This window comes from Helicoverpa zea, chromosome 6 (genome assembly GCF_022581195.2).
Source record: "Helicoverpa zea isolate HzStark_Cry1AcR chromosome 6, ilHelZeax1.1, whole genome shotgun sequence".
Classification (NCBI taxonomy): domain Eukaryota; kingdom Metazoa; phylum Arthropoda; class Insecta; order Lepidoptera; family Noctuidae; genus Helicoverpa; species Helicoverpa zea.
The window spans coordinates 9,507,976-9,534,071 of NC_061457.1; the positions used below are offsets into that span (position 1 = coordinate 9,507,976).

Sequence of the window (26,096 nt, forward strand, 5' to 3'; positions counted from 1 at the left end):
TCCAGTGTCTATTCTTAGAAGTAACTTAGGCTACGGATAGGAAACTTAGCAATTGACTAATCATTAGAAATTTTGGGTATGTGCACATTTGGAAGAAGAAGACTTGAAATAGTGTTATATTATTTAAATAATGTAAATGGGGATACATCTCCATTATTGCAGCTGTTATTCGCCAAACACTAATATCTAAAATCAGAGGTGGGATCTATTTTTTAATGGAAACTGAACTGAACTGAAAGACTAAAGAAAATTGATGCCGATGAACGACCCTATCTTCATCCAAAGGTTCCCTTATCCAAAGGTTCCCTTATCCAAAGGTTCCACCTTTGGATAAGGGAACCTTTTTTTAAAGGTTTTTTAAAGGTGGAACCTTTGGATAGGGAACCCTTGGATGTAAAATTCATCTTGCATCTTTAAATAAAGAAGTAGAAAAGAACTATCACTTTCATTGTAGTTCAACAGGCTTAAAACTATCCTAAATCCAAAGGGTAAGGACCCTTAGGATCCTTGATTTTTCCACCAACTTCAGACTCCGGCTTGCTTTACCGACACCCCGTGCATAGCAGTTAGGTCCAGATTACACGAACTAGTAGAGCAGAGCGGAGAAGTAACATAAAAACAATAGAATTTCGTTATTCAAAGATCTCGTTTAAAAATATCTGCGCACCGCTCCGCTTTGATGGTGTCTAGACCTTATGCGACAACTACAACAGGGCATTTATATCTCACAACATCTCGTGCTAAGGCCCAGAAGTCTGAAAGCGCTACAGAGAGATTGTCATGAAACAATGTTGTTTGAAAGTCCGAAGATATTGTAGCGTAGGTACATGAAAGGTCGTAGGCCCAATATAAGCAAGCCAGTGCTTATTGTTATTTAATGCGCCATCAAAAAGGTTAAGGAACAGGAACTTCAATATGTAAAGTTATGTCATAATTAGATTTCAGGATGTTTTTAAATAATATATAATGATGATGATAAGAAAATATAATGTGTTCAAAACTGAATACCTGTCGAGAAAGACAAGGGCACGTAGTAGTTTGCAATGCTACACGGTGCGGGTTTGATTATAGGAAAAATTAATGGCAATTTTTTGGAGGTAATTACTATTTATGCAGAAGAGAGATGGACAGCTTAAACGACTTGTAATTTTAACTAAAAATAATTAGCAAAGCTGTATCGCAGAAAGTTTATGCAAAGGATTTTGTACTGCATCAGACTTCAGTGAATAATTGCTGAAATGTTTCCGCCTTCTCTGTCTCGCCAAAATTGGTTTGCCAACATTGATTGGACTGCTAGGTTTTAACTGTATTCAGTGACCCCGGTTTATGAGCATCTTTATAATATGGGGGTGGTTATGTGTGGTGTGGCGTGTGTGGAACTCGGGTACCTACTTAGTCAGTCAAATTAATTTTGTGATTGATTACTGTAAGTGTAACTCCAGGCTAGTTCTTATTAAAAAAAAATATTAGGTAAACGTTGGTAACACCTGACGCGATCCACTTCCTGATCAGGAAATCTGTTCCGTTATCGTGCTGGCTCCAATTGTTATTCGCGGCTTGGACCGTATCACGTCGATAATAGATCCACGACCTGTCATAAATTTCATTGCAATCGAGGATCCGGCTGATCAATTTGGGTGGACTGGGCGGGCGGGGGCGGCGCTGGGGCGCGTGCGCGGGCCCGGGCGGCGGCGGCGGGCGCGGCCCGGCGGCGGCAGTGCGCGAGTCGTCGCCGCCTGCCGCGCCGCCGCCATGGCCGCGCCGCGCCGCGCCCGCTGACGCAGCGACCGACCGCGCCCGCCAGCACACCGCGCCGCGCCGCCGTCCGTGCAGTGTCCCGCGACCGGTGCTCCCTCGCCCGTAGTCCCGCGGTGTCGGCGCCGGGCCCGGGCGCCGCGCGCGCCTCGCCTCGCGCCCCGCGCGCGTTCCCGCCCGCGCCCGCTCCATGACGATACGTAGGTAACGTTGCCGACTACGAAAACAGTTGTTATAAAATCCTTGCGGACTGTAGCTCAGCACGCCGCCGCGCGCCGCACTGTCCCTGCGACTATCTGGACTCTACCTGTCGTATTCTACCCGGTGTGCACGCGTAACCGACGGTCGTGTGTTGCGCAGCTGACTGCTCCGATGTTCTGTCGGTTAGTTACATATTTTTTCCTCACTTTAGGTTCCAACTTCTATATTAGAGCATTGGTAGAGGTTCAAACATCATGAGCACAAATATATTTCAAGTCGCTAGACAAGTTGTTAAGTTAGTGCTTAAGTAGCGGACCTTAGATGGATGTTACATAATGAAATATCGGTCGATCTCGTCGAGCGAGCGCGCCACAGCCACTACGTTACGGCACAAGAAACTGTTACGGAACGCTGATTTTCTTCACGCTGATTCGCTGCCACTGTTTATACACGTTGTTCATATTTTTATAGGTTTTTATGTTTTAAAACATAAATGAAACTAGCTTTGTCCCCGCAAACTCAGTTTCATGTTGTTACCGTCACAAAAGGTTCAGGATCAAGTGGACATTATCGATTAAGTCTTAGACAGTTAAGATGTTAGTCATAGAGAATAGAGATACAGCTGCTTATTGTTCCCAAAGGCAGTCGAAGACATGCACACAATGGAGACACACAGAGGTCGAGTTAGCGGTAATCAGTGTTAATTGAGCGGTACCAAGTCGCCCTGTCGGGTGTGAGCGATGTTCCAAAGTGTCCATGGGAAGAGACGTCCCTCTCGTCCGGCGCGTGTCGCTCTGCGGGATCGTTGGCACCCCTCCCAGATGCGAGGTACCTACCACATATTACTTACAACTGTGTGCAATTGTTCCTTTCTTCTGTCTACCATTATCTATGACACTCATCTGCTTAAGTGTTCGCTGTGTCTGACGAATGAATGTTACGAATAGGTACTTGCGACGTTTACTTATCATACAATCACTGGATGTTCGATGTGTATAATATTCGGTCTCCACACTGTAGGTTTAAATGTCGCTCAATGGACTTTATGTAAATTGCTTCAGTATTTTGGTAACAGAAGTTAATGGGCGGTAGATAACCCCGTCCAGGCTTTAAACTTTTTGTTTATGTGTGCATTTAATGTGCTTTGTGTAATGCCAAGAATGTTTTTATTGATAGTTTACCGAAACCTTGTAGTCTCTACCTACCGAAGACGGAATGGTTCACTAATTTTATAAAGATGGATTGTTGCCTGTTGAAATACTCAAATGCGTGCGTTGAGAACATAACCTATAGATTTGACTCAGTTCTGAATTCTGAATGAAAGACATCTGTAAATGAATTAAATCTACCTTTATTCAAAACGCTTCCAAGAGAAAAATCTTAAGAATTTCTCTGAAGCGAATGCGAATCCGTAGTCAGATTTATTTTTCAAACATTCATTGCAATATACATATGCAGTTAAAAGAAAGTGTTTATTAGGATTATTTACGGTTTCCACAGCTACACGCCTGATTTACCCGTACGTAAACATTGTGTGAATAAACACGGCGGTGGCAGCCACCGGAGCCAGTGCCCACTAACGCAATCTATTTTGCAAATAACTAAACATTTTATTATCCGGTTAATAACATGCTCTTTTTACGAGTTTCGCTTAAGATTTCCGGTGATCAGCTACCAGAAACGTTTTTACTTCACGCCTGCTGGCGCCGTTTCGTTTTATGGTTTTCAAACACTATTAGGCACCTAATCCATTATAAGCGAGGGTTACATTTAATTATTTACTTGTACCTATTCATTGTACATTGCTGTTAGTAATCGGGTTATTGTTACCTATTGGGTGTATCTGGAAAGACTGTTCGCTAATTCTTTTCTCTCGAATTATTCTTAGATTGATCTTAAAGATCCCTTAGGATTAATATACCAAAACTGAAATAATACAATTTCTATCGATCGTTATAAAAGCATTCGCGGTATTCATTCTTGCATTAAGTACATCTTGATTTACGGACATATCTGTATAAGTAAGTAAATATCCATTGAGGCGTGGTTGCTCTTTCACTTTCCTTTTCCAGTCTACATGATAAAGTATAAAAAATACATATGCAACCGTATAAATATTACTTTAGGAACAACAGCTTGTAAAAAGCATTGATGAATTTTCTTAATTTTCGCCACAGCTAGCATCAAAACCAGAAGTTTTTATTTGTCAGAAATTCTAGTTGTAGGGTTTCAAAAATTGGATCCCATCGTTAAGAACCGGAAAGTATCTCCATGGACACTCTTTATAAAAATAATTATTGTTTTAAACAGTCCTTTGGAATTACGATCATAGTCGCCATAAAGTTGTAAAATCCAAAACCTAAAGAAATTATGTTCTTAATTTTAAAATAAATTATGCTGATAAAACTGCAAGAATCGAGATCACGTTTGGTTTGCCACCACGTGCATATCATTATATGCCTACTAAGAACTAGGTACCCATTCTCCAAGAGGAGTTGGTACCTACATAGATTAACACAATGCCTGTAGTTCCTTAAAAGTCACAGCTATGAGTGCTAAGAATGACGCAACTCTTTCGACTCCATATAAGACAGGCTAATGTTTAGCTTTACTACTTCCAAACCATATCCGAACAGTAGGTGATTGTGACACTCATAGAGATATCTTGGAATCCGTGATATTAATCATGTACTCAATATAGTAAATCGAGATATAGAAAAGAATAGATATTCAGAGGGGCAAAGTCTAAGGAGAAGAATGTTTTTCCTTCAGTTTCCCTAACTTCCAAGAGTTTTTGCGTGATGATACTTACAAACGTGTAACATAATCTGTGTCATTCCTAATAAGACCTTCAGCTACTTAATAACAAATTGGAAACGATACCTACTTATGTTGAGAAGAAGATTATAAAGTGAAGACGTCCACCTATATGCTTAGCACGCATGAAGAAAAAATAACAAACAAGGTCTCGATTTCTAATGCAGTGTAAACGTCAGATGAAATCATGAAAACGTCGTGGTAAACTATAAGTTCTATAGTCATTATACATATGGGGTGCCTCTCGCGTACGACGTCGACCACTTATCTCACTTATCTTAAGGTGCTTAAGCCTCCCAAAATTCCCGTATGACTCTAAAATTTACGACTCGAGGAGAGATTTAACGGACGCAGCGTTATCTGTTTTATCAGAAGATATTGTGAGTCAGTCGGCGTCTGTCGGTGGCTAAACAATAGCGAGTTGTCGAAGAGCGCGAGTGGAGGCGCACTCAGCCGTCACAGATCTATATTTATGTCAATCGTTTAACTCGGCCGTGTATAAACAGCCAGTGCATGTTTACAACATGGCTGTGGTGCCGCGGATTTGTGGCCACGTGTGTTTAGATCCGATCAATGAGCTCTATCACGGTGACGCACGATGCGCCTCATATTTATGATCTCAATTGTTGGATGAGGTTAGTGATATTTTTTTGTTTATATTTCTATGAAAATTCAACGGGTTTCACTGTCAAGGATTCGCATATTTTGATTTGTAGTTGATTCTGTGTTTTGAATTATGTTACCATCAGTCTTGTTTTTGCTATTTGATAGGTTCCTTCGTGAATTTCATGAATGTTATATTGTCAAAATTGTTAAAATTGAAATGAATCTTGATTGGTTATACTGATAACGTTCATAATAAAACCATGCCGAAATAACTTTTCAGAAAAACAATCCAATGAGTTCCATAGACGAGTTTGTGAATTCTCCGGCATGGCTTGTCAAGGTACTTATTTTACTTTATTCATCTCGAAGATATCGAATACCTAGCTATCGTTGGCTTCATAATCCGTGAGTACATAGGCGCTTAAGGTAGGTGCAGTATTTGTAAGAGACCTACTCCGACTGATGAGTGATGAATGTCCACTTGCTTCGAATTAATGAAGAACCATCCGGGATGTTCTTTGATTGACTAGAAGACGAGTCAAGCAATCAGCTTTGTTTGTGCTAAGAAATTGGTTAGAGGAAAAAATATACATTCGAATTTTCATTCCAATTTTGGTCATATTTTGAGCAATGAAACTCCTACATAATTTATGACCTGATATGCCTTTATTTATATGAGTACTTCGTGACTTCAAAGTATCCTTTTTAAGGAAAAACAAAACGGTAACACAAAAACTGTTAAAAATAAGGAAACTCCTGTAAATTCGCACACACATCAAACTGTCAAGCGTCGAATAATTCAAGCGTTGAGTCATTTGCTTTATATCTGGCCACTAATGAGGCTGGATACAATTAGAACACTAGGAGCACGCAAACATGCCTCCGTGTCCGTCAGCTAAGTTTAGACGATGTCGTAAACACGCACTTGACCATGGTTTATCATTTTTCCGCGTGTATGTAAGTACTAGGCACAAATCTAATTTGGTCACATACCGACATGCCGACATGTGTAGGTATGTGCCCACTGTTAAATAAACACTGGATTAATTATAGGACTGAGGTATGAGAGGTAAAGGTATGCTGAAAAATATGAGCTCGGTAGGTACGTGCAGGTACATACAACTAGGATAAATCGGTGACGCTAGATTGGAGTTTTTTGCAGTTATGTATATGCTGTCGACAATTAATTAAGTGTCGTTGTTGAAACAAATAACAAACGTTATTTATGGCAGTTGTATACTTACTATAGATGTTGCCTGCTGCTTTTCCCGCGACCTAGAAATTGTTGGAAAAATCCTGAATGCCTAATCCTCTTTAGACATAGTTCGATAATATTCATTCTACTTTGTCGTCGTAAAATGTTAGCAATGTATGTATGTTAATCACCACCATCACAATATGCACAGTAGTTAGACACACAAATAGACATAAACGCTGAAAACTATTTTCTGACTTCAATGTTTAATAATGTTACCTGTGAACACCCTGTAGAGTGAGTACAGTTTATTGCGACGGATTATTATGATAATAACAATCAAGTGGCAGATTACCCACTAAGAAAGGAAAACATAATGTGTACACCCAAGGTTCCGATTAATTGCTTGTAATTCTACTAGTATCATCGTGATTAGCATGACAGTGCTGTAGTTACACGGTTGTACAACTGTAGCTGTGCTTAGTGGACGGACGAGCGCACGTTCATAATTAAATGCGAGTGATCGATGCATTTATACATTTTAACGTGCTGATCTCATCAATCGAGTGGTTGGGCCGTGGCGGCCAGTGTCGTGCTGTCGGCCGCACGGAGAAAGCTAGTTTCATTTGGCTATGAGTTTAGTGTGGTAGGTGAGTGATGTCGGTTGTGGGTCGTGTGTAACGTGCAGCGCCGGCAGGTGTCGGGGGCGCAGCGCGGGCGCGAGCGGCATGCGGCCCCGACGGCAGACGCCCATGGAGGTCGGCTAGCGGCGCGCGCGCACCCCCCGCGCCCGCTGTCCAAGCCCCGCCCCACCGAAGCCATGGATCTCGCTGACGTGCCTCGACACCGACCCCTTGCCTTCGATAAGGTTAGTATACCACTTCCTTTACCTTTACAATTTTTGGTTATTTAAAGAATGTTATTTTTGCAATGGCTCATTTAACGTTTTGCTCGCCAAATAACTTTCCACGTAAATTCTTTAAACAACGTACGAGTACCAGTCCGAATACACGAAAGTAATACCGAAATAACGGCAGTTACATATTATGTACGAAGTGAGTTACAACAGTCGTTACATTAAGCAGCGCGGGGAAGGTAGGCAGTGCTTTACCCCGTTTTATTTTTAACACAATCGTCGCCGGGGCCGGGCGCCGGGCCTACTGCTGCTGCCTGAAAATCGATAGGGTTTGCTTCCGACGGAGCAGGTCGTGGCTCAGAGCGCTCGCTACACTATACGTTTTATAAGATAACGGATGGTAGCCCTGACGGGCAAGATAAGCGTTCATAATTATGAAACTAAACTACTACTAGTAAATCATAGTGTAGACAGAGATACATTATACTGATAATATTATGAGCAGTATAATAGCCAGGCACAAGGAAGTCTTAAAATGCACACTATTTAGAACTCTATTAACAGAAATACTTTCAATTAGATCAACAAAGCAATAGCATCAAAGTGCGAACGTGCAATATTTACAAACACTTATGCTTTAAGCACTTTCGGCGATACACAGATGAACGGTTTATATCCTCTCGCAGTGGAAAACAACGATATCACGGAAAATTCAGCTAAAATAAATCTATAAACAGGGAATAATTGCAGCGCTGAGGACTGAAACCGTTTTATTGGCAGCAAATGGAGTGACTTAGGTACGCGTGAAATAAACCAATTGTATTTCAACAAACAAACTGTGAATGTTCCACGGGAACAATAGTAATTATTGGTGGTAATGACACTGATGTACTTACGTACTAAGTACGTGTACAGGCGATTGTACAGGAGGCTCACGCGCCATTACTCTTTGTCACGGCGCGGGACGCCCCCAACAATACGGCGTTAAATAATAAACAACGGCTTGATTCCAAGAATCACATTATTCGTCACTAGTATGGTTTCCCCGAAGTTTAATGTTAAAGCCTCAACTCCTGGTAACCCTACTGTTTGCAGTGTTTCTAATGAGCAATAATATTGTTGTTTTATTTACATACGAGTCTGTATAAATATTTATCTGTTTACTACTACACTATGATTATAACATGTAGGTTCTTACGGTTCAAAAATAATCGTGTGTCATCGTCATGATGCGTAGTTCGGCCACATAATACGGTTGTGCAAAAACATTTTAATATGCTATTGTGTTAGGACCTTACCTTTTGGAGCGCGTTGGTTTTTATTAGGGATTTTGTTCTATAACGTGAAAATATTTTATTAATTGAACAAGACTCAGCGAAAATGCAAAAAGGCTGGGGCCGCCGTCATCCCGCCCGCCCACGCGCCGCGCGCCCTGCGCTCCCTAACCCTTAATGCATTAGCGTGAAAGTGCTTTATTTTTATGTCACTCGCTCTGCTCTTAATATAAAATATTAAATTCTTGTAGTAATTTTTACACATAGAAGAGAAAATATATAGGTATTATAGTCGTTTAGAAAATGATTCGATATAATTATAATCTACGTTTACATACACAAGTTGTTTATTTACATGTCCTTTATGCTGAAGTTTATAACAGCATCAAGAATGCAGTCTAACTACAATACAGTTTCAGTAGACGAAACGTTTTCTATTTGTTAGCGAGCTTCCTACCTACATCACACGTCCCAAAAACAATCTGTAGGTGTAATGAATCGAACGTAAACCCGTGGCGAAGGTGGCCGAGATGCTGACGAAGACGCTCGGGTTCGCGAGATGTGACCCCCTCCCCCGGGCCCCTGCCCGCTGTGGGCCCGCGCCGTACCTCCTCGGCGCCGGGGAATCGATCGCGCCCGTGACGTCACCGACTTAGCCTTCCAGCTCCCATCTTCGAGGACGAACGGACAAATCAAAGTCCACCCGTCAATGCTCCATAGCAAATATTTTGTCAACTGATTGCCTGTGTCTTTCGACGAGATCATCTCTATCGAACAAACATAATATTCTATTTATTAGGTACTGACAGGGCAGATATTTAATTATTTACTTTCGATCTTCTTTCTTCAGCATCAAGAAACGTCCTTCTTGATGCTGATTTGTCAGTAAAAATGTGGTTGATATGCCCTAATAAACATTCTTGGTTGTTGAAATATTTACTGTGTACCTATTAAGTACCTATTCGTGCAAACGCATATACAATAAGTAAGTAAGATATACATAAATATACGTAAGAATAGGTATCTTGAACAGTCGAAGTGATTTCGCAGATTAATTATGAAGGAATTAAAAGCTTTTCTATAATTTTTCTCTTTTTTAATTTCTGACTCATTTCCTTTTTAATTTGGTTTGTTAAATTTTAATCAATTCTGATACATATCATCACAAAGACAATTCCTATATTCTTAATTTATTTTCTCAAAAATGATATAGGTATGTCTACGCGGATATTACACCTTCATACTTAATAAACTTCAGGCACGATGTATCCAAATTGTTCAGTCACGAATATGTCCAAAATAGTCCGTGACGAGCAAAATGTTAAATAAAGGTACAATCAGCATCTAAACTGGCAAAATTTTCTTATTTTTATTAAATTAAAAATGTATAAAAGTTATTTAAACCGTTATAATTTATCTCTAGTTCTTAGATCTATTCCGAACAGTCCATCGCCAATTTTACCAATGACTCAAAAAATAAAACACCAGCGCTGACCAACTTATTTAGCTGACCGTATCAAAACTTGGCTATTTTAACCGTTAACGTCGGCTTCGTGTCATATCTCTTGCATCGTGAAATTGTGTGGATATAAAATCAATCTCGGTGGGCAATAAGCGCCCTCGATCGTATGAAATTGAGTTAAGCGTGACTGCATTGGCTTTGTCCCCGACGGAGGCGGCCCTCGCAGCCTCGAGGGGCTCTCGTTTCCTCTCGTCACGGCAGGGTCAGCCACTCGCGCCGTGGACAGCCCTCAGCGCCTCTACACACCAGCTCAAGTGCACGTTGACCTAAAAGGACGCGAATGACGTCATCAACGAGTGATGCTTTAAATCTTGTTACAGATTTAGCTTTCGCTGCATATTCCATTTTATAAGCGGCAAAACTCCAGCTACTCTTTTCTTTGTAGATATATCTTATTTATTTATTAGATTTTATCTTTATCACATACTAGCTTTTGCCCGCGGCTTCGCTCCCGTCAACTGACTTCTCTACTTTACCCTATTTTTTTTTTCATAAGAACCTTCTCCTGACAATAACAAACACAACAAAAAAGAATTAGCCAAATTGGCCCAGGCGTTGTTGAGTTATGCGCTTACCAACACATTTTGCGATTCATTTTTTATATTATAGATTAGTTAATAGATAGAAAAGTAGTGAATGCTAATCAGATAAATATATTAAAATTATCGCTATAGCTCTAACTGTTCTTAAGCAACACTGTCAGAATAAATCATATTGTGGCTACAAGTTTTGACTTTATGATGACGCGCTTTCCTGATGCCCAAAGATGTTTTTAGAGAGTTGATGCATGCAAAACCATAAATATAAGTTTACCTCAGACTCGTGCCCCAAAAGAGAATAAGTAAGAACTTATTTTTTACATTCACCGGACAATTTAGCTTGTCTTTGGGACATGGCACATTATAGCAGCACCGCAACAGCACGGCAGCAGCACGGCGTCGCCTCGAATTTAGACGCTGTCCGCTCGCCGTCGGCGCGCCGGCCGCACGCCGGCCGCGAGGTGTAAGCTTGCTGTCACCGCAAACTCAATATTATTTTAAGACAGTTATGATTGAACACGACGCAATGACGTTGTTTCGCTGCCGACTCGGAGTCGGCGCGTAATTAGCACGCCGTCGACGCGCTGTACGCATGAGGTCCGCTCGCTTGCAGCACGCGGGCGGCGAGTCGAGTTGTGTGGTAGCGGCAAGCGCGCTGACTGCTCACCATTGGCTTTTTCATACTGACATTACGAAATATATTATAATATACACGATTTAATGCTCTAAATCAGTGGTTCTTAACCTTTTTGACATGACGGACCACTTTAACTAAAGTTTGTCTTGCCGGGGACCACCTCATCGGTTTACCTAAATTAGCACTCATTTCTTTATTATTTATAAAAAAAAAACTGAATTTTTGGGTCAGTTCTACTCAAAGCTAAAGCATGTCGGCAGTTGTGTAGGTAAGCAAATGCAAATAAAGAAAAAGTAGCCTATGCTGTTGCCAAATGCGCGAGCGAAGCGAGCGCGAAATTATTATCGGACTTAAACCAAATATTACGTAAAATGTAGCCCAAACGTACTTAACATTTTGTTTGTTGACAAATGCAAAAATAAGGGCATATAGTTCCTGAATACGCGAGCGAAGCGAGCGCGAAATTTTTATCGGACTTAAACCAAATATTACGTAAAATGTAACCCAAACGTACTTAACATTTTGTTTGTTGACAAATGCAAAAATAAGGGCATATAGTTCCTGAATACGCTAGCGAAGCGAGCGCGAAATTTTTATCGGACTTAAAATAAAAATTACGTAAAATTTAGCCCAAACGTACTTAACGTTTTGTTTGTTGACAAATGCAAAAATAAGGGCCATAATATAGTTTCTGAATACGCGAACGAAGCGAGTGCGAAATTTTATCGGACTTAAACCAAATATTACGTAAAATGTAGCCCAAACGTACTTAACGTTTTGTTTGTTGACAAATGCAAAAATAAGGGCCATAATATAGTTTCTGAATACGCGAGCGAAGCGAGTGCGAAATTTTATCGGACTTAAACCAAATATTACGTAAAATGTAGCCCAAACGTACTTAACTTTTTGTTTGTTGACAAATGCAAAAATATGGGCATATAGTTCCTGAATACGCTAGCGAAGCGAGCGCGAAATTTTATCGAACTTAAACTAAATATTACGTAAAATTTAGCCCAAACGTACTTAACTTTTTGTTTGTTGACAAATGCCAAAATGACGGCATATCGTTTCTGAATATGCGAGCGAAGCGAGCGCGAAATTTTTATCGGACTTCAACCAAATATTACGTAAAATGTAGCCCAAACATACATTTCCATGAATGGGGGGACTAGGTACGACACACCCGATATACGTCCATGCGAAAACCCCCGCTCGCAATTATAAGTCAATAAAAATTAAGTTAGATAACGTATAGCAACGTCGCGAAGCTAAGCTTCGCGGACCACTTGGAATGCCTCCAGGGACCACCAGTGGTCCGCGGACCACCGGTTAAGAACCACTGCTCTAAATTGAATGACAACTTAAATGCTGGTGTGGAGCCGTGCTGTTGCGGTGCCGCTATACTGTGCCATAACCTTTACGCAGGAAAGTTCTGTTACAAAAATCGTATTTATTGAATTGGTTATAAATATTCAATCATTACTCAGAAATATGTAAACGGGTGGTCTGATTAGCGGGACTTTAATTCAATTAAACGTGCAAAACTTATTATTCGTTCAATGAACCGATATATATTTTTGGAAATCAAATAAGTATAAACACTACAGAGCTTGAGTATATTTTATTAAAAAAAAATAGAGGATACTTTATTAAAAAGAAATATTTACTTAATGCCTCGTAAGTAAGTTACTGCTTAGATACACTTAGATTTTAATCTCAGGAAATAATGTAGCATTTGGTAATTTCAGATGGAAAGCTTAATAAAAGAAATGCAAGATCCAGAATCGGGGGTACCTGTTCGGTGTCAAAAACTTTTTCTCAGCATTATACCTTCTGCTTTTATGGGTAAGAGTTTATTCCTATGTAGAGTTTGGTTATCTATGTAGGTAAACCTACTAATGTAATAAGAAGAAAACAATTTTTTGTTTGTTTGAAAAGGCTCCGAAACTACTGAAGCGATTTGAAAGATTCTTGCACTGTTGGAAAGCTATATAGATACACTCTTCCCAAGCAACATAGGTTATTTTTTCCCACAGGACGCAGGTGAAACCGCGGGAAAACCGCTAGTAAGTCCATTAAAATTGGTATATGTACCTATGTGTTTTGTTTAACAAACGGTCCAAAAATATATAATTCGGTGCCAGTGACTTCTTGTGAGCAGAGGAGCACCTTTCCTAGTTAGGATCATAAAAATCCTTCTATAATTTTTTTTTTTTTTTTTTTTTTTCTATAATTTAATTAATGTCGTTGTCAATTTGGTTAGCTATATTGCATGCATCTGTCCATGATGCGTCACGATCAATTAAAACTATTAAATGATTGACCTCTTAAACTTCCAATAATGACTAAGCCATTATTATAACTCTCAAATACGCTTCTTTAATGGAACATTATTCATCACCTGCCTAGCCTTACCCCAACTACGTTGGCGTAGGCTTCCAGTCTGACCATATTATTACCTATAACCTCCTCAATCCAGTTACCCGGGCAACCCCATACCCTTGGTAAGACTGCTTGTCAGACTTACTGGCTTCTGACTACCCGTAACGACTGCCAAAGATGTTCAATGACAGCCGGGTCCTTCAGTTTATTGTACCCTCCGAAACACGGTCATTGCTGCCCAAGATATACTTAGAAAGTACATACAAACATGAATGGAGCTATGAATTTTGGTGACACAGGATGTGATCAAAGAAGTCATTTTATTAGAAAATCATATTTCTAGCGTTTACCTGAGGTTAAACACTACACTACGAACACTTATTCAGCTCTCTGTTTCTACATTTTCACCTCGTTTTCGACTCGGAAAGCTGAAAGACTTTGGACGCCACTCCAAAAAAAAAAGTTTTCTATCCAATTTCATGGGTTTTTAACCGACTTTCCAGCAAGGCGGAGGTTTCTATTTAGATGTTTTGTTGGTTTCAGGTTATGATCTTATCGAGTGGTTAATGGATCGGTTTAATCTAGAAGAGTCAAGTAATGGTGAGTGTACGATTACCGGTACAGGGCCATGGCCGATGACCCGTCGTCGCATACCAGTAGAGAGTAGCTCTAATAACGAGAAGCTCAAATCTGTCCCAATGTGGTTGATATGTATGATTTTCAAATATTTCATTCGCATGTCGGTGTTTTCTTATACCTATCCCTTCATGTCGCTTTAAAGCTGCTCACTAGTCGGCCGGGGAGGTGTCATTACGGCGCTACTGGTTAAGAAAACATACCAGTGTAGACGTAGCTTGAATGTGCTTCCATTATAATATACAAAGCTATACTTATATACCCTATATGTACTCTATATTAGAGGTCATTAGACTGTCGAAGCTTGGTAATGTTTTCGTATCGACCAGCCGTACAAACAACTCCGCCGACTTACCAGGGAGCGCTTTAACTATATATCATGGCTGTTAAATCAAAAGCCTTAGATGTGCAATGCAATGAATGAAGTACTTTATCACTGTTCAATTAATTACTAATTATACCTTTGTAATACAATTTCAGTCGAAGCAATAAATTTAGGCAATCTACTCTGCCAGTATGGTTACTTCTTTCCTGTGAACGATTTGAAAAACCTTATATTAAAGGATGATTCTTCTCTTTATAGATTTCAAGTGAGTATTAAAATTAACTTATTTAAGTTTTTAATTAATAAATGCTACGGCTGTATGTGTGCGTCACACCTGACTAAGAGTAACTTAATAAAAAGAGACATCATATTATGTATGATCAGCCCAACATGCTCAGATTCAGACGGTGTCTTAATGACGCTAGAATACAAAGCCGGCAAAAATTGTAGGAGCAGTTTTAACAAAGCAAGTTTAATGAAATGCCCATAAAATATATAATATTTTATCACCTGTAACATTGTTTTTATTTGTTCAGAGTCCTTATTATTGGCCATGGCAAGCGCCGCGTGTGGCCGGCAGCTCGAGTGCGCCAACGCTGGGGCCCGACAATGTCGAGTACGCCATCTATCTGGTGAAGCGGACACTACGCAACAAGCAGAGACATGGCCTCGAAGAGTACGAGCAAGAAGCGCTTGCAAACCTCAAAAAGAACCTCGCAGCCAAATGGGATTTTATTACAATGCAAGCGGAGGAACAGGTGACGATACTTTATTATTTTCTTGCGATACCTCCCGTTTTAAATACTTTTCAGACGTTACTATAAGGCATGAAACGTTACAAAGTTTCCTACAAGGAGGAATGCCTTAAGGACTGTCATATAAAAAGATGTCCTCGATATAAACCTTACCAGTGCCTAGTGCGAGTTGAACAAAATTTTGCGAATGACTTTACTGTCGAGTTTAGCGAGTCAACTTGAAACGAACCGAATGCAATATTTAAGCGAGTGCGAGTTGCCATCTCGCAAATTACTCGCATCACGTTTCCTCACGGCGAATAGCGATGATCATTTTTGTTAGGTTGGTGTTCCGTTCGCTTGGTGGGATAAACCTACCACCTTAGAAAGACGTCATTTTAGCATGTAATCGTATGGGACGACTGTCTTTCAAAATTTTTGGGGTTATTGTTTGGATGTTTTGTTTATGTTTGACGCGACGCCCGAAAAAAGTTTTTAGTTGTTTTAAATTAATTAATTTAAAATGAAGACAAGTTCTTGTCTAGCACCTGGAGTGCTAGGGAAGCTTATATATTTCTATGAGTCAGAACCTCAGTTACTTGTTCTAAATACACACTGCACATTTTTTGGGATACGTGCTTTGCTTCTCTAATTGGCCTTTGATAGGATCCAGTGGCAAAAAAGAATAAAGCGGTAAGCACCTGCAAATAAAAGAAGGAGAAAGTTTCTTCAATCATATACATACCTAGTTTTGTTTTGGAAATTGATATTGTAACTTACATGAATTGATAAATAGGTACCTTATGTTCCAAGGAAACACGTAGAGTGGATTTTAGATTTATGCTTTGTCTCAGTTAACTGCACAAGAACTTAAAAATCTTCTTGGACAATCTATATCTATGTCTAAATTGCGACTCCGTGAGGTGAACTAACGAATTAAAAAATGCGCAAGCCCTTGCCCCAATTCTGGCGCTTTTGTTGCGTTCATCTTGGGCCTTTGCGGCCGCAAACATCCTCCGAGCAAAGAAAAAGCGTCCTGCCATATTTTTGGTATTATTTTCACTAAATAAAAACTTAATTGTTGATATACGAATATCTCCTCACTTCACTTTCACCACAAAAATCTTCGTGAGAACTTTTTGGTTAAATTCGATCGCGTTTGTATTTATTTACTATTCGATCTGTCAAAATCTGAATCTCGCACTCGCATCACGGCAGAAATAAACCAATCCCGTGCCTGTCACGTTCACTTGAGAGTCCGAGCGATTCGATTTTGAAAATTTGTAAACTGGCACTCGCTACTTTAGGTTCCAATTTTTGACACTAGGCGGAGCTGTTTTTGTTCCATACAAATCTTAGTATACGCGCTCTCATGTGAGTCCGTAAATAAATTCACGAAAACTCGCACTAAGCACTCGTATATCATTGACATCAACGAATGGACTGAACGGCGTAAGTTTTATATCGCAGCTTGAATTTAAGTGCGCTTAATTTGTAGCGTTTTGCTACCTGGATTGCATCAAAATTGTAGTCACTGATACATTGCTAACGCCTTCTCTCGGATTAAAAATAGAATATTGCTAGCAATATCTATCTGTTTTAGAGAACCACCGTAACTAAAGCATGTACAAATTACAATCACCATTTCTCAAATCAGGGCAAGCACCTAGCCTTGTAATGCAATAAGGCCCGGTTAAACCATAAACATATGTTGATGGGCTTAAGAATTAAATAGGGGGTTTACTAGAACACAATTTGGTCGTGGCAGGTCCGGTTAGCAAAGGAAAGGAAGAAAGGCGACAAGATAGTGAGCGACAGCCAGGAGCGCGCATACTGGCGCGTGGCGAGGCCTCCGCCCGGCGTCAACAGTGCCCTGGAGCCCTGCCCCGTGCCCGTGCGGGCCCGCCACCTGCGCGGCAAGAAGCGCTCCATGCACCAGGTCATGCGAGAGGTACGAGGCTTTTATTAACAGTAGTTCTTGCAGTAGCCAAACATCTTTCGCTAGGACACAAACTATCTTATTGTAAAACGTGGTCTTTAAAAGTACCGGCTTTAGTGCTAGGTGCAAACTACCATCTCAAATTAATTTCTAAACATAGTACTAAACCCGATAATTTAAAGAGCACGTTTTATAATAAGGTGGCATACGTCCAACTTGTTAGATTCCGCTGTAAAGTAGACGTCTAACTTCTATTAGCATCCGCACTATCAGTATTTAGACATAACTAAAAATCTTCTTATTAACTTTCTACTTCTAGATTGAGCAACTAAAAGCGTGTCTGGACCGTACGAGAGTGAAGACTTCAATTGCCCTTGATGCCCTCGTGGCGTACTCGGAGACCTTCACTCCCTACGATCCCTGGCTCACCCAGCCGCAGCCCTCCAACCCTTGGGTCAGCGACGACACCCTATTCTGGCAACTTAACAGCCCTCTGTGAGTTCAGTACTACTCCTCTACAAGTAGACACTACCTACCTTACTGCCTGACTTCTTTAGATTTCAGTATGCTATCTTAAAGTTGTTTTTTTACAATTATGAACTAAAACTATCTTCCTAGAGAAACTGAAATCTGAATGAGACATTTTATTCGACAGTGGCAAATTTTAAAGGGGATAATTTTGTGTTTTGGTATCAGTGTGGAGGTGCCAAATGAGAGGCGGGTGCAACGCTGGGCGGTTTCCATCGACGAGCTGGTGTCGGACCCCACGGGGCTGCAGGAGTTCACCAGCTTCCTGCGCAAGGAGTACTCGCACGAGAACATCAGGTTCTGGCTGGCGGTTATGGACCTGCGACGGAGCAGCACCAAGCAGATTCCTAAGAAGCTTGAAGATATCTATGAGTATGTTCTAATACAGTTCTTTATAGCTGTTGAAGGATGGCTCACTTAATGGGGTAGTTAGTCGACTATTATAAAAATACTTACTTAAATCCGCTCAGAAATAAAAGCTTTATAAACATAAAATCCAGCTGAAGGGAAAACAATTTAAAACAGAAAAGGGGCGCGTTTAAAGGCTTGTTATCCGTACTGACATACTGGTGCACGTGCAAACGGACAGTAAAATATCCCCACCAAGACTTGAGGTCTCTCTTTCAACATGCAAAATTAACCAAAAATGCTAGGCATGTAAAAAAACGTTTGAAGTGTCCTTTTGTTTTCCAAAACCGATGCCTGTATTGTACTGTGCTCAGAGAGTTCCTAAAGCCGGGAGCACCGTGCGAGATCAACATCGACGGCGCGACAGCCGAGCGCGTGACGGAGGGGCTGCGCAGCGGCTCCCGCTACGCGCTCGACCACGCCGCCGACCACGTGTACGGCCTGCTGCTCAAGAAGGACTGCTACCCGCGCTTCGTGCGCTCCGACCACTACCAGCGACTGCTCAACGACGGCCGCAATGTCCACCACAAGAAGGCTAAGTTAGTTGGACTTGTTACAGACGAGGTTCAAAAGTGAGCACTACTTGTACTTACCGTATTAAATGTATGTACACCCTTTAGGCACAGCATGCACTTATGGACGTCCAGTAAAAGTGCTTTTGATACAATAATTGGCCCTTAAATGTTTTATAAAAATTATTAATCCAAATTGGATGATTTGTTTTCTATTGGCTTACTGATTGGTTGAGGTTTGTATAACAGTTCTCATCAAGAAACTCTGCTCTTCCGAATTTGGCTCGATGACCGTACTACAGTCAAAATTTAATGTATGAAGAAGCGGAAGCGGAGAAGCAAAGTTATATGACAGGAACTGTATCAAAATTACTAAATTAGTAAATGTAAAGCAAATATTGTTTCCCATGCGTAGCTTTGAAGAGTAGTTAGTTATATATGCATATATATGTGTCAAGCAGTGATTTTGGCAAGGAATGTAGTAATGTTGTTTTTGTATGTACAGATTTTTCAACTTCGGGGGTCAAGTGAAGAAGAAGACGGCGTCGAGCGGCGCGGCGCTGTCGCGTCGGCGCGGCTCGGACCGCTCGCTGTCGGGCTCGGCGCACGAGCTGGCGGTCTGCGCCGCCCAGCCGCCGCGCCCGCCAGACCATGCGCCCAGCCACTCGCACTCGCAGTCCAACCTCTGCGACATCAACGCCTTCCGGTAATACCCGCGCAACATGTACCGCCGAATAACAAAAAAATATATAAATAATAAGTAGTTTTCCTCGAAAATAAATCAATCACAGCTAAAGTAAAGAGACGCAGCAGAGCAGCTACATCCGGTTAGACTGGAAGCCGACCCCAACATAGTTGGGAAAAGGCTCGGAGGATGAGGATGGATGAGCTAAAGTAAAGAGACGACCAACGAGATTAATAATTTCAAATTTCATTATTACAGTGATCCTCTGGACGACGACACTGCCGACGTGCTACCGTGGGAGTGTTCGTCGCGAGAGGTGGTGTACGGCGGCGCGCACCGGCGGCGGCAGGACTCCACCGCCGACTCGGGCAGCTCCTCCTCCGACGTGAGCGCCAGCGTGACGGGCGAGCGCCGCCGCCTGCCGCAGCAGAGCACGCTGGACGGCGGCCTGCGCGGCGCGCCGCCCCCGCTGCGCCGCCTGTCCGCCGTGGAGCCGCGCCACCTGGCGCCGCTGGCCTCGCCGCCGCACTCGCCGCGGCCGCCGCGCCCGCCGCCCGCGCCCGCGCCGCTCGCGCACGCGCCGCACCCCACGCCCACCATCAGCGTCAGCTCCGCGCCCGACGACGACGAGCGCACCGCCTCGCCCGACGAGCCGCGCTCCGTGGCGCACTCCGACGAGCCCTCGTCCGTGTTCGCGTCCGCCGACGCCACGCCCACCGAGCCCGCGCGGCCCGTCTTCAAGATCGCCGAGGAGTGCGCGGCCGCCGGCGACGCGCTGCAGCCGCCCGCCGACCCAGGTTGTGATAGTTCGCGAGGGGAGGCGCCGCACGACGCGAGGATCCGATCCGTGTTGGAGTCGGGCGTCTGTGCACCTTCGGTGGAATCCTACGACGACTCGTCCGCTTCCGGCGCCGTGTCCGACTCGAGGGATTCCGACCGAACGAGATCGTCCGAAGACGACGTCGTGTCTGTACAACGAGTGCTGTCCCGGGAATCTTCAACGATTAAGGAAAACAGTCCGGCCTCAAGTAAAGATACGAGTAGTAAAATCGGCGATCTTCCGAGGAATGCGTCGGAGTGTGAGGACGCCGGCACGAGTGCTAGTGGCGAGAAGCCGCCGAGCGAGGTGCCGGCTCCCGATCAGGCGGGCCCTGGTGCGGAACTGGCGCCGGCCCGACCTGCCTCCGACCCAGAGCCGGCGCCTTGCCGGGCTGGGTCCGGCCCGGAGCCGCCGCCGAGCCGGGCCGGGTCCGGTCCGGAGCCGGCGCCGCGGCCGCCTGTGGCGCCGCTCGCCGTCTGCGAGGACATCGGGGTCGACGACGATAGCGTAGACAAAGTGCCTTCGGCGCCACTGCAAAGGGTCTCGGGAGATTCCAGGGCGGCGTCCGACGACGCGACGAGAAATATTGCTCATACAGACGAACTGACGTCGGTCTCACAAACCAATATTGTTAAGCGTGATAATAAAAGCGGCATCGGTGAGCGTAAGCAGCGGAACGACATATGTCCATGGGAGGACGAGTAAGTACTCGAGCATTCAGTTAGTGCATCGTATGTTGCGGTAGTGTGTGTGAATGTTGTTGCGTTTGATCACGAGTAGTGCCCTCGGTCACAGATGCATTGGATGGACAGTGTAGCCACACCGCGTGTCGTGTGTCGTCGGCTGCAGGCGTAGTGCGTGATGTGTCGAGACATGCTTCAGCGTCACGTAGATGTTCTGCATGACAATGTTTGCTAAGTTGAAAAACTTTTGTTCTCGTAGTGAATTATTTCCGAAGTTACGTACACGTTTAAAAGAGTTATGTTATTGTATCTAACTATAATTTTATTCGCTTTATTTTTGTTATTTTTATTTACTTTGAACTTTATTTGTATATAGTGAAAAGTATGTAGATAAAAATTTAATTAAATATTTTTTTATGTACACTATGATTTTAGTTTGTCTTATTTTTATTAAGTAGCTCGCACAAATTCTTATATCACATATTTTAGTAGGTAGTGCTATATCGAATTTTATTTATCATGACATGACTTACTGGAAAGGGGAAAATCAAATATTGATGAAAAGTTAAAAAGTGAAACAAACTACTTTTATGGTTGTACCTTGCAGGTACAATGACATACAAAAACATTTTGGCAGTACTTAAGGGAAAGCAATTTTATAATTTGCCTATGGAAATTAATATCATATCGGGTAAATAGGGTTGATTGCACTATGCCTACACCACATCCAACCAATCTAGTCAAAGGGCGTCAGTTTGACGGCTGGCTATATTTTGATTATCGTTACAGTTAAATGGTGTAACTCCAATTTTCCGTTTTTTGTTTCAATTTAATTCAATCTCATGAATTAAAGTTTCTGGGTGCAAAAAAACCAGCCAATTGTACTTTGGGTAATTCATCATTATTGAGAACTTCCCTTCTGCCTTATGATCTCCCCGGTAGGTGTAGCGTGCTAACGTGATTCTTCTTTTCTTTTTCAGAAGTTCCTGCGAGAGTGATGCTCCATTTGTTAAAACTTACGCAACGCTCGGTTATTTATAATTTTTGTAGGCGAATATCAACAATATTTTACGATGTCAGGGTTATAGAAAGAAAATAATATTTAATTTTTTATCTTAGACCCTATGTTTTAATTATCACAGACAGAGATAGGCATTATTATGTAATTATATGAATATTTTAAAGTAAATGATCGTTAATTATTAGTAAAAGTAACTGGGTTTTATTTGATATCACTATGTTTTAATACTGAGGTAGGTATTTTGAGGACCTGGCACCGAAAACTTTGATGTGATTAATTTAAACGAAATTGGATAAAGAAAAAGTAAAGATTGGGTGGTTAATTTTGGTTCAACGTTCGGGATTCCGTCGCAGCCATCACCGCCGAGCCTCAACAAGTCCGTCGACAGTGGCGCCCTCTGGGACATCGCTAGAGACAGCTTATCCACACAATATCAACGACACATCAGCAACTCAGACAATATCATCCGCCTTCGCTTAGCTGCACAACAAAGTAGAAATATAAAAGTACCTAATAAATAATAGTAGGAAAATTAAAACGTTTTTTAGAATAACCTTTTCTTTATTTTTTTAGTTTTCACCAGATTTTTGGGCTAAGGACACTCAACAATGTCTAATTTGAGGAAGACCAACGGACTAACTATCCGAAGGTGGATATGCCTAAGAAAAGCAATGTTGGCCTTGGCCCCTACTCCAAACAAATGATTTGATAACAAAAATCGTTTCTTTAAATGGAACGTCAGTCAATTAGAGGTTCTGAAAAGGTGGTCGACGTGTGCAGGCACAAATTTAAAATTGGTGTAGAAGCACAATATCTCTCAAAGATCAAAATCACTTTTTATTGCTTACAAGTAAGTGTAAGTATGATACTATTTATTTCGTAATGTTATGTTATCTACACGGGTACCTTAATCTTGAGCCTTATGACTAATGACCCCGATTATCATATCGATTCCAAATCATGTGCCTACACTTCCTTTTTGATAAATACAATGCACTTTACCTTTAGATACGAAGGAAAGCCATTACTATTATTTCAAAAACCCTGTTTTGTTAATAGGATTAAAAGTCGACGATCAGATAGGAAGTTCGTGCAAGTTAACACTAATCTTGAAACATATTTTAAACATAAAGTCATTTTTTTTGCTAGTTTTCATATCTAGCCTTTGTCGTTCTGCCCAATAAATAAAATCACATCAAAAACCAGACCACATTTACCACAGTTTAAAAGATTCAATCGAAGTTCGTTGTTGAAGATACTGATACGAATCTCCTAAATTGCGAAGCAACACAATTTTTAAGCTCTGTAGATGTAATATTTAGGCCAATAGTAGGTAGATATAACATCAGTCGGCCCTTTTTTTCAGCTTGATTCTATAAAATGTCAATGACCCCACTTTTTCCATCTTAGCACTTAGCTTGCCTACCGCTTAGCTTGCCTACCTATAATACCGAGGTCCTCGTACAATATAATTACATATAATCTTTACGTCTCACTTGGCCTTAACTTTTCTGGGAATATCTCTGGCCTTGCCCACAGCAATCTCAGCACAACCGGTTACATCATCTCACCTATATCTGCGAGTATAGGATCAAAGATCACTTAATCTGAGAAGGATTTGGATCTCACAAAGTCAAAGCTTTCTATAGAAGGTAACGAAAGCCCTTGATTTTGATAGCGCTGCTGCTGCACGACCTCGGGTTCGATTCCTGGAGCGGGCCGAAATCGCGAGGCTTTCAGAAACTTCCACCAAACAGTCCGGAGCCTGGAAGTTGGTGACTCACATGCATCGGTGTGCACGTAAATGTCGGTACCGCGCCTGGTCTCTCTCCGGTCGTGTCGGATTGCCGTCCCATCGGACTATGAGAGTAAGGGACTAGTGAGTGCACCTAGTGTCTGCGCAAATGTTTGTGCACTATTATAAGTCCTGCGTTGTTGGCTAATCTCCTTATAAGAGAAAAAACCGATAATCGATGAGGACACCAATCAATCAAAGATTCATCATCATCTATGTCCATAAGTAAATGTGTCAGTTCGCGGTAAAAGGTACCTTATGGGTGTTGGGACTTTTTTAGTCTAAGCAAGATTGTAGAATTTGTATCTCTAAATGACTTAAGCGGACTTAAGTCCATAAGGTACCTTTTGTCATGAAATGACACAAATATTTTCTAATAGGATGCTATTGGCAGATAAATAATTATTGAATTAAAGCAAGAACATCTTAAGGTGAATATCGGCTAAGTATCTACTTATGATAATTTGCATATAAGGTTAGTCATTATTCATCATTTGTTGTTTGTCAATTTCTATATTAATAATTTCGTCAAAGGGTACGGTAGACTCGGTCGAAACCTTATATGAATAACAAAACATAAAAAAATATTAATTTTGAGTCGACAACATATACCCGCAAAATTCGGATTATGGAGAATTTCGTTAAATTTCAATTGCACTGACAAGCAAACCACAGTCGCCATCTTGGGTAGTTAATAAACGTTGCTTAGATACGCATCGCCAACGTTTAGTGAATCTTATCAAAAAATACTTTTCGTCAGTCGTTGACGTTTCGCGAAAATATTGTTTTTGACACTTTTTTATGATATACTTTTTGTTATGTGTTTTTTCTTTAAACCTAATGGTACGTTCACACGCGCGCGTTCAAATCGACATTCAACGGGCACAGTCACGTTCACGAGCGTGTAAACGGTACGCCCGAGCCCGTGAACGCGCCCGTGCCCGTGAACGCCGCGAATCGGTCGAGTGTCGGTTTTTTGGCAAAGTTCAAAGGATGAATGTGCGGGCGCCCGGCGACTGTTTACACGCGCGCGGGCAGTCAGTCTCTCCTGCGCTTTCGTGACGATTAAACGTTCTAAGAAAGTCGCTACGATCGAAGATAACAACATGGCGGAATGGTTAACGTCGTTCATCATTTTGATTATTTTTCCAATAAAAATAAGTTAAGCCAAAGGCTATGACAGCAACAACACCGAGATCCTCGCTGCTCGCCATTCTTGCACTGGCTGACACGACGGCGCGCGTGTGAACAGCTTGAATGTCCGCCTGCCCGCGACGGGCTGCACGCCGCGCAGCCCGCCAGGCAGCCCGCTGGGTTGCGCGGCGCGCGTGTGAACGTAGCATAAGATTGGCCGATTGCGATAAAAACCATAGAAAGAAGAATAATAACCATAACCTCAAAGTCGAAGTTTTAGTTCAAATGTCATTTAGTTAGGGACACGAAAAAAGTATCGATGCTTTGTGGTATCGAGTACATTCCAGTTCGATACCGATACTTTTGTACTCGATACTTTGCAGTCGATACTTTTACTCAATAAGTACTTTTTCCCAGGTATCGTATCGAATGAAGAATTTAATTTAACAGCGCTTTCTAGCTCACTCGTTGAAATGTTTTAAGACACTCTGTCTTAAAAAAAGAAACGACATTTGATTTCTGGAGCCACCATAAGAAGTTGGCACACACTAAAAAACAGAATAATAGAGCAAGTTCTTCATCACAGCCTGAAATGAAGGATGAATTAAGCTACTACTTATCGGCACAGGTTTCGCCACTTTCAGTAGATCCCTTAAAACAATGGGAAGATATGAAAGTAGTTTTCCCAAAATTATATTAATTGGCACGAGAATGAATATATATCAATCACTGCGACGTCAGTACCTTCAGAACGATTATTTTCTAAAGCAGGAAGTACCATCACAAAAATTCGAAACCGCTTATCTCCAAAAAGGCTCAACAAACTTCTATTTTTAAGTGACTCTACGGAGGAGGAATGGGAACTTTAATCTACTACGCGGGTGAAACCGTGGGACACTGCTAGTTTTTAGTATACCTCAACTTAATATTGTTTCCTTTTGATACATTTTCGATTTGTTTAATTCATTCTATTTTCCATTTTTCTATTATTCTATTAAATTTGTGTAGGTACCAATACCATTTGTTTTTTATGTCCTGCTGAACTGAAGTAAAACTGACATTATTTACTAACTGATATTGACCTAGCAAATT

At 41.7% G+C, this 26,096-nt stretch overlaps 1 protein-coding gene across 10 annotated transcripts; it reads left to right on the forward strand.

The window, feature by feature from the left end:
- The first annotated feature begins 1,825 nt into the window (after positions 1-1,825).
- On the forward strand, positions 1,826-22,265 carry LOC124631546. Of its 10 annotated transcripts, none has more exons than XM_047165997.1 (14): positions 1,826-2,138; positions 2,598-2,784; positions 7,272-7,442; positions 13,151-13,247; positions 14,328-14,495; positions 14,901-15,010; positions 15,282-15,503; positions 17,248-17,430; positions 17,738-17,913; positions 18,115-18,318; positions 18,669-18,893; positions 19,372-19,572; positions 19,810-21,072; positions 22,035-22,265. In XM_047165997.1, the coding sequence occupies exons 2-14, from the start codon at positions 2,713-2,715 to the stop codon at positions 22,093-22,095; spliced, it is 3,153 nt and encodes a 1,050-aa protein (XP_047021953.1). In that variant the 5' UTR covers positions 1,826-2,138; positions 2,598-2,712; the 3' UTR covers positions 22,096-22,265. The 10 variants fall into 10 exon arrangements, with proteins under 10 accessions (XP_047021953.1, XP_047021955.1, XP_047021957.1 ...); XM_047165999.1 differs by having other exon boundaries at positions 1,828-2,138; positions 14,328-14,384; XM_047165995.1 differs by having other exon boundaries at positions 1,830-2,138; positions 18,669-18,926.
- The last annotated feature ends 3,831 nt before the right edge of the window (positions 22,266-26,096 follow it).